At 42.5% G+C, this 12,281-nt stretch overlaps 3 protein-coding genes across 3 annotated transcripts; 1 reads left to right on the top strand and 2 right to left on the bottom strand.

Moving 5' to 3' along the window:
- Positions 1–1,332: 1,332 nt before the first annotated feature.
- GL218_03334 (uncharacterized protein) lies at positions 1,333–2,784 on the top strand (the record flags this gene model as incomplete). The annotated part of the gene is made up of 1 exon (XM_033579891.1): positions 1,333–2,784. The coding sequence occupies one exon, from the start codon at positions 1,333–1,335 to the stop codon at positions 2,782–2,784; it is 1,452 nt and encodes a 483-aa protein (XP_033436117.1).
- Positions 2,785–4,658: 1,874 nt separating this feature from the next.
- Positions 4,659–5,090, bottom strand: GL218_03335 (uncharacterized protein; the record flags this gene model as incomplete). Its single annotated transcript, XM_033579892.1, has 1 exon — positions 4,659–5,090. The coding sequence occupies one exon, from the start codon at positions 5,088–5,090 to the stop codon at positions 4,659–4,661; it is 432 nt and encodes a 143-aa protein (XP_033436116.1).
- A 3,588-nt stretch (positions 5,091–8,678) lies between these two features.
- Positions 8,679–9,786, bottom strand: GL218_03336 (uncharacterized protein; the record flags this gene model as incomplete). The annotated part of the gene is made up of 3 exons (XM_033579893.1): positions 8,679–8,797; positions 8,854–8,908; positions 9,073–9,786. The coding sequence occupies 3 exons, from the start codon at positions 9,784–9,786 to the stop codon at positions 8,679–8,681; spliced, it is 888 nt and encodes a 295-aa protein (XP_033436115.1).
- Between the last annotated feature and the right edge of the window lie 2,495 nt (positions 9,787–12,281).

The raw sequence follows: 12,281 nt of genomic DNA on the forward strand, positions 1-12,281 counted from the left end.
ATAATCTCTCGTAACTTTGAGCGCATGCAAAAAGGGTAGACAAAGCAATCCAGACAAGTTGATTATTATTCGGAGAATTGCCAATTGTCTAGGTTGGAAGTCATACCAAGCGGCGGTTTAAAGGCAGGTCCAGTAAGATCCATAACTGAGTTCTCGTACGAGCGATTCCTTAGTTTCTTCTCAGTGTAGTTACTTTTTATTTGACCGCTTCTAATAAAAATAAATGAGTTGATGAAGCTAACTAGCAGTCTTTGCAAAGTTAACCCTTACGCATATTTCATGTTCAAGGATATAAAACCCCTTTTAAAAATAATATAGTCAATTGTCAGAGAAAAAGGTAAGTAATTACGATACTCGTACTTTTCTACCTCTTACAAGTTCAGCTTGCGATAACTCAAGAAAATCGAGCAGGGGTTTGACGCATTAGGTCGTAAAATTCGGAATTCCTCGAATCAAATGTAGTAAACTAGCTATAATTCTCCATTCGCTACCACACTCTGATTAACTTCAGGACACACAATTTTGACATTGCAGAAATAGCATGAACAGAATTATGGGATATATAATTCTCCTAATGCCCACCACCAAAGTCGTCAAAAGTGAAGTTTTGTTTTCAACTTTTTCGACATTTTTCAAAGTTCGCGCGACACCCTGCCCCCGGCAATTGTACGGTGAGGTACGGCTAAGCGACCCCCGGACGATCAAAGCTATGATGGGATCACGATACCGCCTCTCTAAACGGGAAGTGGGCCAAATGGTTTGGTTTAAGGGAGCTCTATCCTTGGCTTAGCCAAAACTCTGCACTTCTTGCCCCCTATTAGCCACATCCGCGGATTTCTTTCTATTGCAGGAACTTGACTCATCCGCGCAAAACATTCTGTGCCGTTGAAGAATAATACCCCATACTAGCCAACAGTATGGGTCATGTTCTTTTTTTTGACGGGATTCTTCCGCACTAACAATTTTCTTGCTACAGTCATACTGCATTTATCCGACTTATATAAGCTCGTATAAATCCCTTGATCGGTAGTATGTAACAGAAAGGGTTTCGTTATCTTTAGCGAAGCAAAAACTGGATTCTTACCTATAGTTATATTACACTAGCCAGGTTCTCCAAGAAAATAGGCAAAAAACAAACCATTCGGACAATTTTGATATTTGTGGCGTGAAGCCTTATTTGTTTCCACGTTTCCACCAAGCTATTTTTTTCTCTCCTATCTGCTCTCAGCTCATTTACCGTACCTGCAGATACTGCAGATACTGCATATTAGTTGCTTTTTATTTGACAAATCAATTATCAAATCACACCTACATATTTCCTGCAGTGCAACCATGCCAAAGCAAGACATTTATCAGCTTCACCCAAACGGCTGGGAGAGCGACCCAGAAGTAGAAATTCGCAAAGTAACCACGCTCGACTATTTGGCAGCCTGCGTCTATACGAACTATGCTGCTTTTTTTAGGTTGGATGATGATAAGAAGCAATTGGCTGCTTCTACGCTGAAGGCTGGCCTCGAGCGGACTATTACGCAAATTAGACATCTTATTGGCACGATCGAGAAAGATGAAGAGAAAGGTGGTCACGTGTTCATCAAGAAGAAGGATAGCACAGTTCCTTTTCACGTTCAGTGGCTCGACTCGCCTGAGGACAAGGATAAATATCCGTCCTTCGATGATCTCGAAAAGGCTAATTTTGGATCCGTGGCCATGGGCGACCTCAAGATTTGGAGTGTTGAACCTATGACATACGGGGAGAAGCCAGAGTCGCACCCTGACAATCATCCAATCATTTCAGCTTTCAAAGCTAACTTCATTCGTGGTGGCCTAGTCCTGAATATGCACTTTCATCATTACGCCTGCGATGTGATGGGCATGTCTGGATTTGTAGAGCAATTGGCCGATAATTGCTACGCCATCGTGAATAACACTCCGTTTCCTCCTTGGAGCGATAACCACTTTGGCGTCCCGAACTTTATCAAAGATCTACCTCCCGAGGACCAGATGATTGACGGCCCTCCTCAGCCCCAGCGTCATCCAGACCATATCGGGGCTACGATGTACTTGTTTCACCTACCTAAGAGCAAAGCAGCGGAGTTGAAGAAGCTAGCTAGCCCCCACGACGGTACTTGGATCTCAACTTATGATGCCTTCATGGCATTCCTCTTTCGGACGTCGACCCGGCTTCGCGCTCCCTTCTTTAAGCCAGATATGTCATCGAATGTCGCCTGGGCTCAATCAATGGATATGCGCAGACGGCTTCACACCCCAAAGTGTCCACCCCGCATGCAAGGAAATGTGTACTTCGTGGCGTCGACTACAATGACTAACGTCCAACAGCCAACTGTTGCGCAGATCATTTCTGAATGGCCCTTGTCTAGGCTGGCGCAATACATTCGTCAGATGACCGACGAAGTAACCCAGGAACGTGTGGATGAGGTGCTTAACCAGCTAGCACCGATACGTGATAAGCCAGCATTGATGACCCGCACAGATTCATTCCCACCATTGTCAAACCTCCAGACTGACCACCGTGACGTCAAGGTCACCTTGTGCGATTTTGGATTTGGCAAGCCGATCGGGTATCGACATGTCATAGATGTGGTCACTGAGAATCTTACATTTGTGTACCCGCCGCGCGACAGGTCCCCTGAATCAGACGAGGGTCCTGAGCTCAGCATCTCGTACGAGACGAAATTAGCTGATGGATTAATCAACGATCCTGAATGGAACAAATATTTCGAATACAGAGGAATTGACTGCGTTCACACCGGTCAGCACCACTAGCCAATCCAGGTAGCCAGGGGGGGGTTGTGATGTTGGGGGCATTTCTGAGCGTAGCGCAAAATTTAGACTTATGAGACTCACGAAAACTTATGTTAGGTAGATAATTAGTAGTTAGATCTGGTTCTTACATACACATGTAGTTAGATATTTCCACAACGTAGCGTATACTATCAATCTTGAGATTCGTTCCCCTCACATTCAACATGAGCGGGTTACATAACACACGCAGACCGTAGACACGTTAGTTGTTTAGAGCTCCGCCCCTTGAGCGGTGAGATATGCTCGGCTACTGTTGAAGAGAAAAAGTAATTTATTTTCCTCATAATCATCCCATAAATTCGGGTCCAATAGCTAAATTCCTCCCAATCAAACCATCACGGAGAGAGATATCGCTTCAGCCCATCCACTGTAAATCCAGATTCTTCTTTAAAGCGATCCTTGCCGTTTCAGGCTAGTCCACCCATAACGGTGGTTTGCGGATGAGACTGGATCGTCAGATTGCTAGCTCCAGTAAGTACATTTCTACATATCCGTCTGGGGCCAGATCTACACTACTTGTGCTGTTAACCAATCGTGGTATGTAAACTGACATTGTAGTGCCGCTAGTATAAAGCGGTGTATAATCACGTAGTATTATAAGCACATCAGAGCCTCATAGTTAACGGTTTGGAATTTAGAGGTTACACTGACGTAAATGCTATCATGTGGCAAGGTATGTAAATAAGAGGAGGCGGCGAGGTTACTTAATTCGTGATCGTATAGGTAGAGCAAATTTGCGTGGATAATGGCGGTCGGCATAGCTGCATGGTTATCACATGGATAGCCGGCCTTTCAGGTATATTTTCGAATATTAAGACCAAAGTTGCATGTATGTATGTATGTATGTACAGGCCGAAGCAGCCGGTGATTTCAAATCCTAGCCATCCCGTCTCGGCGAGGATCATAGTCAGCAGACTCGGCCCAGCCCCCGATACTACGCTTCGGCTATCTAAGATGCCATACGATTGCGCAGACCCATGTATAAGATATGTACCTCTTATAACGATAGCCAACCTGAATTCGAGTGTTAGTTACACCATTAATACCAAGATTCCTCTCTTGCATAGAGTGGCAGAGCGGCACGTTCCCGCGGAAATTACCTCGAAGGAGGAGGATGCGATAGTATCAAAGACCGGAGCCCGGATGTGAGGCCAAAGCTGTATGCAATTTGCATTCACGCGTCAGCGGTGAGTATTAATTGCACTTATAATGACTAGGAATGTGAGGGGGCGTAAGATCCATCTAACCGTGAGGAAATCGCGCCAACAGTTTATCGTGGGGAAGCTTTAAATATGAGCTACTACATACACTACCTACCTAGGTATATATAAGTGTTAAGAGTTATTATTATGTACACAGTACGAGATCATGAAAATAAATAGACATTTTCTATATTCCGTGTTGCTCCTCCATAAGACCCTTGCTTACCTGCAACCTCCTCCCTTGTCGGGTAGGATTCTTACCCACCTTAACGAACATCTCTAGAAACAATGGCGAGCAACAAGCGACGCACAGTGTCAGAGAGCTATTTCCTACGGTAAGACACGGGTATGCCCTCTATTTAGAGAATACTCAATATAGTAAAACAGTCAATTCGGTTTCATCACAGGGTAACTCTAAACCTACAAAGCAAATATACGCCCAACCATCGTAGAAAGTAGGTATGGTTGCGTTTTCCCCTTAAAACCTTAGCTATCGAAAATCAATCATAACTGCTACTCGCTCGGGAGTTGAAGTTCCGGCGCGTTAAAGAAATAAACCCAAGCGGAGAACACATCGTGATGCCTCCATTGGCATCATAGGCTTACTCAATTGGATACCCGAAGATAAAAGCCTTATATATGCCAATAGGTTCTTTCAAGCCTTAAAGACTTCATGAACCAGTCGTCATCCTTTCGAACCCATGTCTCGAAGTAGTACCCCCCGCCTGTCCCCTGCTTTTCGTTCACTGCGACCCGCCAAATGACGCCGAACGTAGCCTTCACCTCATCAGGGCTAACCTGTTCGAAAGCTGAAGAGCCTATAGAGTGTATACTCCGGTACTGGCCCAATGTCTTTTCGTAGTACGTTGCAAACTCATCTCTCGTAGGCCAATTCCAGTCAACCCCATCACTTCCCAGTAAAGACCCGTCGATATCAAAGTAGGCAAAGGTAGCATCGGGCAGGGCCACGTTCTCAAAAAGGTGCCATCGGCTAGTATCAGCACATAGGCAATAGTGCAACTTCTTGCCGCGGATGATGTCCGCAACTCTTGGATCAACTGCCATAGCGACGTGGAAATAAGGGCCTATAGCGCCGAATAAATTCGTGAACCGGTACAAACACGTCGTGGAGGCTAGCTGGAATAAGTATAGACTTGAGCAAGGGTTTTACAAGGTAGAAGCCGGCACTAACAAGGTAACCTAGGCTAGTGTAGGGTATGATAGCTACCTACACTACACGTTTAGGGTACGAGGCTGAATTGAATAAGGCTGGTTCAGCGCAGGCAAGCAAAGGTGGGTTTTCAAATCTGAAAGGTGATGCCCAGATATTCAATTGGGACTAATACGATCTCGAAATCATTTCTTCTTACCTAAATTTTTCATGTCAAACCCAATTCCTAGGTACGAATATTCCAATTGAGATAACGACGATTGAAGCTACTGCGTAAAGAAATGAAGCTATTTACTATCTGCAGAAAGTGAAGTGGATCAAAGAATGGAAAGGAGGGGTAAATGGTAAGGCAGTGTAACATCGGGTCAGGACCCCTGAAATAGCCTTGGTCTACATACGTCGGGTACCCCTACCCCTACCCTTAACTTAGAGCAATTGCTTTAGCTAATCGTGTAACTTGAATACTTTCCAAGTAACAGACGTGTCACATACACGTACCTAACTTAGACTTATCATCTTTTTCTTTTTTTTTCTTCTCCTTACGAACTACTCCTAAATATAGAATACACAAGCATTTAATTACAAGATAGGCTAATCTCAGCTTCAATTGTATTACATGTATTTTAAAAATGGAGAAATATCCAAAACTTGAGCTGCTCTAACCTACACTATCATCATACCTATGGACACTATAACATGTATGTATGCAAAAGCAGACAAGCTCACTTATTAGGTACCCAGTAGATAATGAATCCCTCGGCTATCTGATTTATACATTACGGCCCGATCGGCAACAATGGACAAACACCTTGCTAGGTATATCCCAAGTGGCCGACGATGCAACCTAGTATAAGACTACCTAGGTAAGTTACTTACTTGGTAAGTGTACATGCAAGCAAGTGGCCCTTTAACCACCAACGGCCTCGGCATCGTTGGAAATTATCTCGTCTAAGGACCCCCAACTATGCAAGCCTTGGAGAAAAGATGTTAGTCCGCAATCGAAAATATCTCAAGTAACTGCACTGCTTTAGTAGCCTGCTTGTCGTTTCGGTCAAGAAATTATCGGCCGATAGCTCTGAACTAGGATCACTATACACTACACACACATACCCGAACATACATGTACATACATGATACATACGTTGGGTACATGTAAGGTATGTATACAAAGCGGTATCAGCCGTGTGCTCTCTCTCCCGGGCTTTACTCCGCGACCATCCAAATAGCTGGGTCCTCCAGAGTCCCACATCTCCAGCTGTTCGAATTCCAACCCACCCGCGTACGCCGTCACCGATCTTTGAGAAGCTCGTGCACCACCCATGACCTTTCTATGTGTTGATCCAGAGCTTTTCTGGAATATGCTTCGCTGGGGCTACTTAGAACGGATGTTAGTGGGATGTTGCGACGCGCGTGTTACTGGTGGTACTGCAGATTGTTAAAGCAGCAACTCTGCCGTGAGGAATAGATGTGTATACGAGTAACAGTTACTGGATCAAGTCGCGTATAATCGGATTAGGTAAGGGTATAATCAGGTAAGGGTTGCATCTGAGTAGATATCGACTTGTCATAATTGCAACCTCCCTTTAACTTTAGAACACTACGGGTATGCATCCCCGGGTGGGGATGGCGGGAAGATGTTTTTGGAGAACCCGTCGACAAAGTGATTGCTTGTTGATAACTTGGTTTCGAAATTACCTAGTTACGTGGTGCGATATGATATGTTGGTGATAAAGACGAAGATATAGAACTTGTAATAGCCAAAAGTAAACTCTAGTTCACCATCCCCCCGGCAAGAGTTGTGCTTCAATAGAACTGATGCACGTGTTCTATTGAAGAACTTTAGCTCGAGGTTAAGTCTAGTCTTCATAGACCTAAATAAACTAATTGCTGTATAATTAAATTATATACTTTCGCAAAAAAGGCTTAAGGAACTAAGCCTTTGAGAAAGAGACTAAGTTGATTACCTTTGTTTTAACCCAACAGGACAAGTTGTAGACATTTATACTTTGCTATTTATTATTACTAAAAGTATATCATTCCTTTGATACATAAAACTATAGGGCATAATATTCAACTGTATTCAACTCTGATCGTAAAGTGCGTTAGAAATTATTTCGAAGTTTTCGAGACGACAACGTTGAAAAATACCTCCCTAAGATTAATTAGACTTTCAATTGAAATACATTATCTCGTTTGCTATTAACAATACTACATTACCTGTCATCTGTTACAAGCCCTTGATAGTCAAATAATATTTTTCTTAACTTGGACAATACGTGACGTGTTCCAAACATGGTTGTGGCTGTTGGCTTAAAGGGTAGGATGCAATTTAGCTTCTATCCTCTCCTGATAATCCAACTCATACGATGCATGTGATTAATCACAGTACCCCTGAGCCGCGAGTCCTTTCTGCATTTCGGGAATCTGTCTAAAAGGCTGTGATAGGAAAATCCCTGTAGGACTTTACCCGTTGCCATGGTTCTGTTCATGTTGGTACTAGAAAATCCTTCTAAATTTCATTTGCAGTATACACCATACCTTGGTTACATTGCTACGACGTCCTAGTGACAAACTGGTCATGTAAATGTCCAGCTCTTGAGGAATGACCGTATGAAGTTTCGTCTTCCTGGCGAGACCATTATATTTTGTATATATCGTGCTCATCTTCATGATTGTTGTAAGGCATACATTCATATGTGTAGCCTTGATTAGCATCTAGAGAATGTGAGAAAAGAGAGGGAAATGTACCAGTATAAGGTACTTTATCGACTTCTGCAATAATTTACCCTTGTAGGTACGGAATGCAGCTATGAATCAACTGCGAAGGATTATCGATGTAAGGCCTAGGAAATTGTTTTAACATCCCTTATTTCCTTTCTCGCGGCGCAGAGCCATTTCTCTCAACCCTAAACTATTACACCACTTGTATCTCCTAATAAGCTTCATTACGAACGCGTGTAATGTTGGGAATTACCCGAAAGCAAACATTACTTTCATCATGGACTTGAAATAGGCACATTCCACTCGTCCGAATATTGCAAGGGATAAGAATGCACAACGAGTTCTATGCTTACAGGAGGAAAAGTTTTGTGGTTTGCCTAAGGGCTCTAAATTAAAGTTGGTAGCCCCTTACTGGAAATCACAATCATTGAAGAAGCGTGGGATATTTCACAGATCACGAGACACTTTATCATGGATAATCTCAATAATGTTGAGAAGTGAAGTAAGTAAATCGAGTGTCCATGAATCTCTATTTCGTTAAGAATGGTAAAGCTAATATGAATAAAAGTATGTAGAAGACAGTAGTGTCTAAATATGTCGACCAAGCGCCGAAGTGAAAGAATGTTACAGAAGTGAAGGTGTCAAAATGGACCAGATGCTTTAATAGCCGCTCGACCAGTAGGCGTCTATGAATTCCCCAAGCCAATCGTTCATCAATAAGTCATCCCCCATGCAAGTAAGGTTCGTTGCAAGTTTTTATCTTAAACAGTGGTGCAGAGTAGAGCGTCACCAGCGAGGGGTAGGGTGCAGCACTCAGCCGTCAGGCCAGTCTCTGCACAAGAACTTTCGAATTCCTCAAGAGAGTTGAGGTCACGAGCGGCTGTAAAATGTCAGTATATTGCCATATGGAGTAGCAATGGGATCATGTAAACTTACGGCTCGAGCAGGTAAGGTCAAGAATGCCATCGATGTCAACTTGGCAGCAAAGAGGCTGTAATAGATGTTAGCAATTATTTTTGTCATTAAGACCATTTTGAAGAAAATCATTTTACGCATTCAAACTCCTGAAATATTTTGGTCTAGGATTCATGACTGCCAAACGAATACTGTGAAGAGAAGAAAGGAGAAAGGATTGAAGGTCTCGATGTCACATACCGTGTTGCCTAGAGGGCAGACTCCTGCAAGACCGCCGAAGCCACCCTGGCTACCTTCCGAATCACCATCACCACCCGAGCCGCCATTGCCCCCATGAGGATGAGAGCTGGCAGCTGGGTACATAGGATATGCTGGCGTGCTTGCTGGGTACTTGGCTGGATACTCGCCCCTCTTGGTCTCTTTGGAATGATGCTCCTCCTTATCATGCTTGGTCTTCTCTTCCTTAGAATGCTCTGGCTTCTCTTCTTTAGAATGCTTTGGTTTCTCTTCCTTGGCATGCTCTGTCTTCTCATGCTTGTGAGAAGACTTCGTCTTGGTTGGCTTCTCCTTGTGTTCCTTGCTCTTCTGGGTTGTGGTCGAGTAGTGAGTTTCAGGAGTAGAGGTTGGGTACTGAACCTTCTTCACCGTGGTCGTGGTGTAGTGAGTTTTCATGGTAGACGCCGGGTACTGGGTCTTTGGCTTAGAAGTCGGGTACTCCATTTTCTTCTCCGTGGTCGTCGGATAATGTGCTACCGGTGTGGAGGTCGGGTACTGAACCTTCTTCTCGGTAGTCGTGGGGTAGTGAGCTTCCGGGGTAGATGTAGGGTAGTGAGCCTTCTGGGTGGTAGTTGGGTACTTGGCCTCTGGGGTAGAAGCCTTGTAGTTGGGGTTGGCCACCGGGCTAGCAGTAGCCACGGCAGCGAGAACTACAGGGAGGAAACTCTTGATCTGCATCTTGATATTTGTTTTTGACACGAGTGTGATAAGTAACGAGCGACTGTGTAACGAGCGACTATTTCTTCGGGTGAGGAAGATAATGTGAAAGATGCAGAAGATGATGCGAATGTGGATAGTGTTAATATGTCACAGAGAATGGCACTCGGTTGAGTTCTTATAAGATACCATCATCATGGGAATCTTGCATTTCCCGTTCAAGTTCGGAGATCCGACCCTGTAGTAGGGGGTTGGCTCCTGTGAGTCGTAGATCATGTTCCAATAGCTTATACGCTAATTTGAGGCTGCATCTAAAATATCACTTGTGATTCAGCCTTGTAGTTAGTGTTTCACGCATGATCCAGCCATTCATGTTTAGAGTTCTAAGTCAATTGGAAACGACCTTGTAATACTTGTAGTACCTTGATACGATAGAAGGCTAGCTATTGAATGAAGGCGTAGTATACTCTTAGGTTGTAATCTCATGATATAGATCATCCAGATGTTGAGAGCTGGACTACACTTCGCTCTCTAATTTAGTTGAATTTACGAAACAATCTACTTAGAAAATAAGCAATATCTAAAATAAACGGGACCAAACCGAAGCACTTGGAGTTATACGACTGAATTATTTCAGCCATGACCAAGTATAGAAGATACTCGGAACTTGCTGCCGTTCTTGAGAAAAAGATGCACCTATCTGAGTTAGTTTCAAGCCATCTATGTTCGACATTATGAACAGTTCATCCAATGAAAGGTTCATAGATCTAAATACGAAGTCCTTTCAATAAGACTAGACTCGAGATTTAAGACAAATTGAAAATGATCGACACGACTAAATCCACAAAATGAAAGGGGAAACTTCCTATTTAGGTAACTAACCTGAGCCACCACCAATGCCGCGCGCAATAGCGACTTCAAATGTCTTTGCTTCTTATGCAGTATGCAGGCCGTAGAGATTTATGACCGTAAGGGGTAGTATTATCACCATATCACTCATAGTTGTATCAGCCATCTTCCATTACCACGAGAAGCAAAGTCATAATCATATCAAAGAAATTACGCAGCAAGCGTCAAAATTATTGTAAGCCATAGTCAACTTCTATCATAATAATCCGTTTGACCCTCCCATCCAATGTAGACCATTGATGTCTTAGAAAAGGATAAAGCAATATCCCTTAATTCGGCTTTACTAAGGTCATGATTCGGCCATCGATTGGCGTACCGGGTCATGGTTTCCTGCCGGTATTCATAAATTCGGTCTGAAATAACTACTTTGAGTTATGATGATGTCAATACATGTTCCAAGCCTATTCGTAAGAGGTAGGTATCAAAAGTGGCCGAGCTTAAATTAGCTTGTAACTGAGATACACTGCGAGAATAATGATCACTTGATCGTGCTAACTTCATGATGACTATCAATTCTTTCCAATTTGGCTTGCTAAGTTAATAAAACATGAAATTCAAAGGCATTGTCTCTATAGCTCAGTAGCGACATCTAAGTTCAAGTAGTTGGTTAGTGGAATGATACACTTTTGACATGAGAAATACTCAGCTTGACGCATGTGACAACGATAGCGCCTGTAATATGAGATAATCTTATGATATAGTCGTTTCTCGACTTAATAGCAAATTAAGACAAATATTAATACGGACAAGAATAAATATGGAAGAGTTGTATTTAAAAGTTGATGGCTACTAGAAATAGATAGGTTGATAGATAGGGATGATACTAGTTCTAGTGGTTATAAACTGAATATTTAGTTCTTTCGTGTTATGAAATTTCTAATCAAATAGTAATAATAGACATCATGGTACAATTAGTTTGCACTCTACTATAAGATCATATCTAGATAACTACTACGTACGTAACCAACGTACATTTACCAGAGAGCTTCTGAACAACACGACATATGTAGGTTTTTATAGAAGAAATAATGAGCATATATCTCATTGGATTATAATAATATTACTCATAACAAATGAAAAAGAATACCTAGGTAGCTAGTGACTAGTCAGAATGCCATGCATTTAATTTCACTTGAGAGTAAATCTCAAGATTTTGGTGAAGTTCTTCTTGTAGATACAACACTTGAAGACTACAAAACAAAGAATAGAGAAACGATAATACAACTATATACATCCAACTCTGGGGCCTATCAGCAAGCAATGGGTACGTAGATAGTAGGAAGACTTGGATAGATATAAATTGAAGGTATAGTTTGCTTTATTGCATCCACGAACCTTTTAATAATTTGCTATCCGCTTGGTTATAGCAGTACCTACGAGTTGCTTTAAAAATTATCAACTCTACCATCTCGGGTTATAGGTTAGGTACACATAAATATAAATCTATTTGGTATCTAATGCCTTCTGGTGATTTCGGGGCAAGTCATGAAAACACAAAATTCGAGAATGCAAACTGGATTAAATATTCTGATTAGTTGTCATTACTATAACACTGTAAGATATGTTATTGACTTCTTGCATTGGATCAGAAAGGATAACTACCTATA

Source organism: Daldinia childiae (assembly GCF_008694065.1).
Source record: "Daldinia childiae strain JS-1345 chromosome Unknown Scaffold3, whole genome shotgun sequence".
Lineage (NCBI taxonomy): Eukaryota > Fungi > Ascomycota > Sordariomycetes > Xylariales > Hypoxylaceae > Daldinia > Daldinia childiae.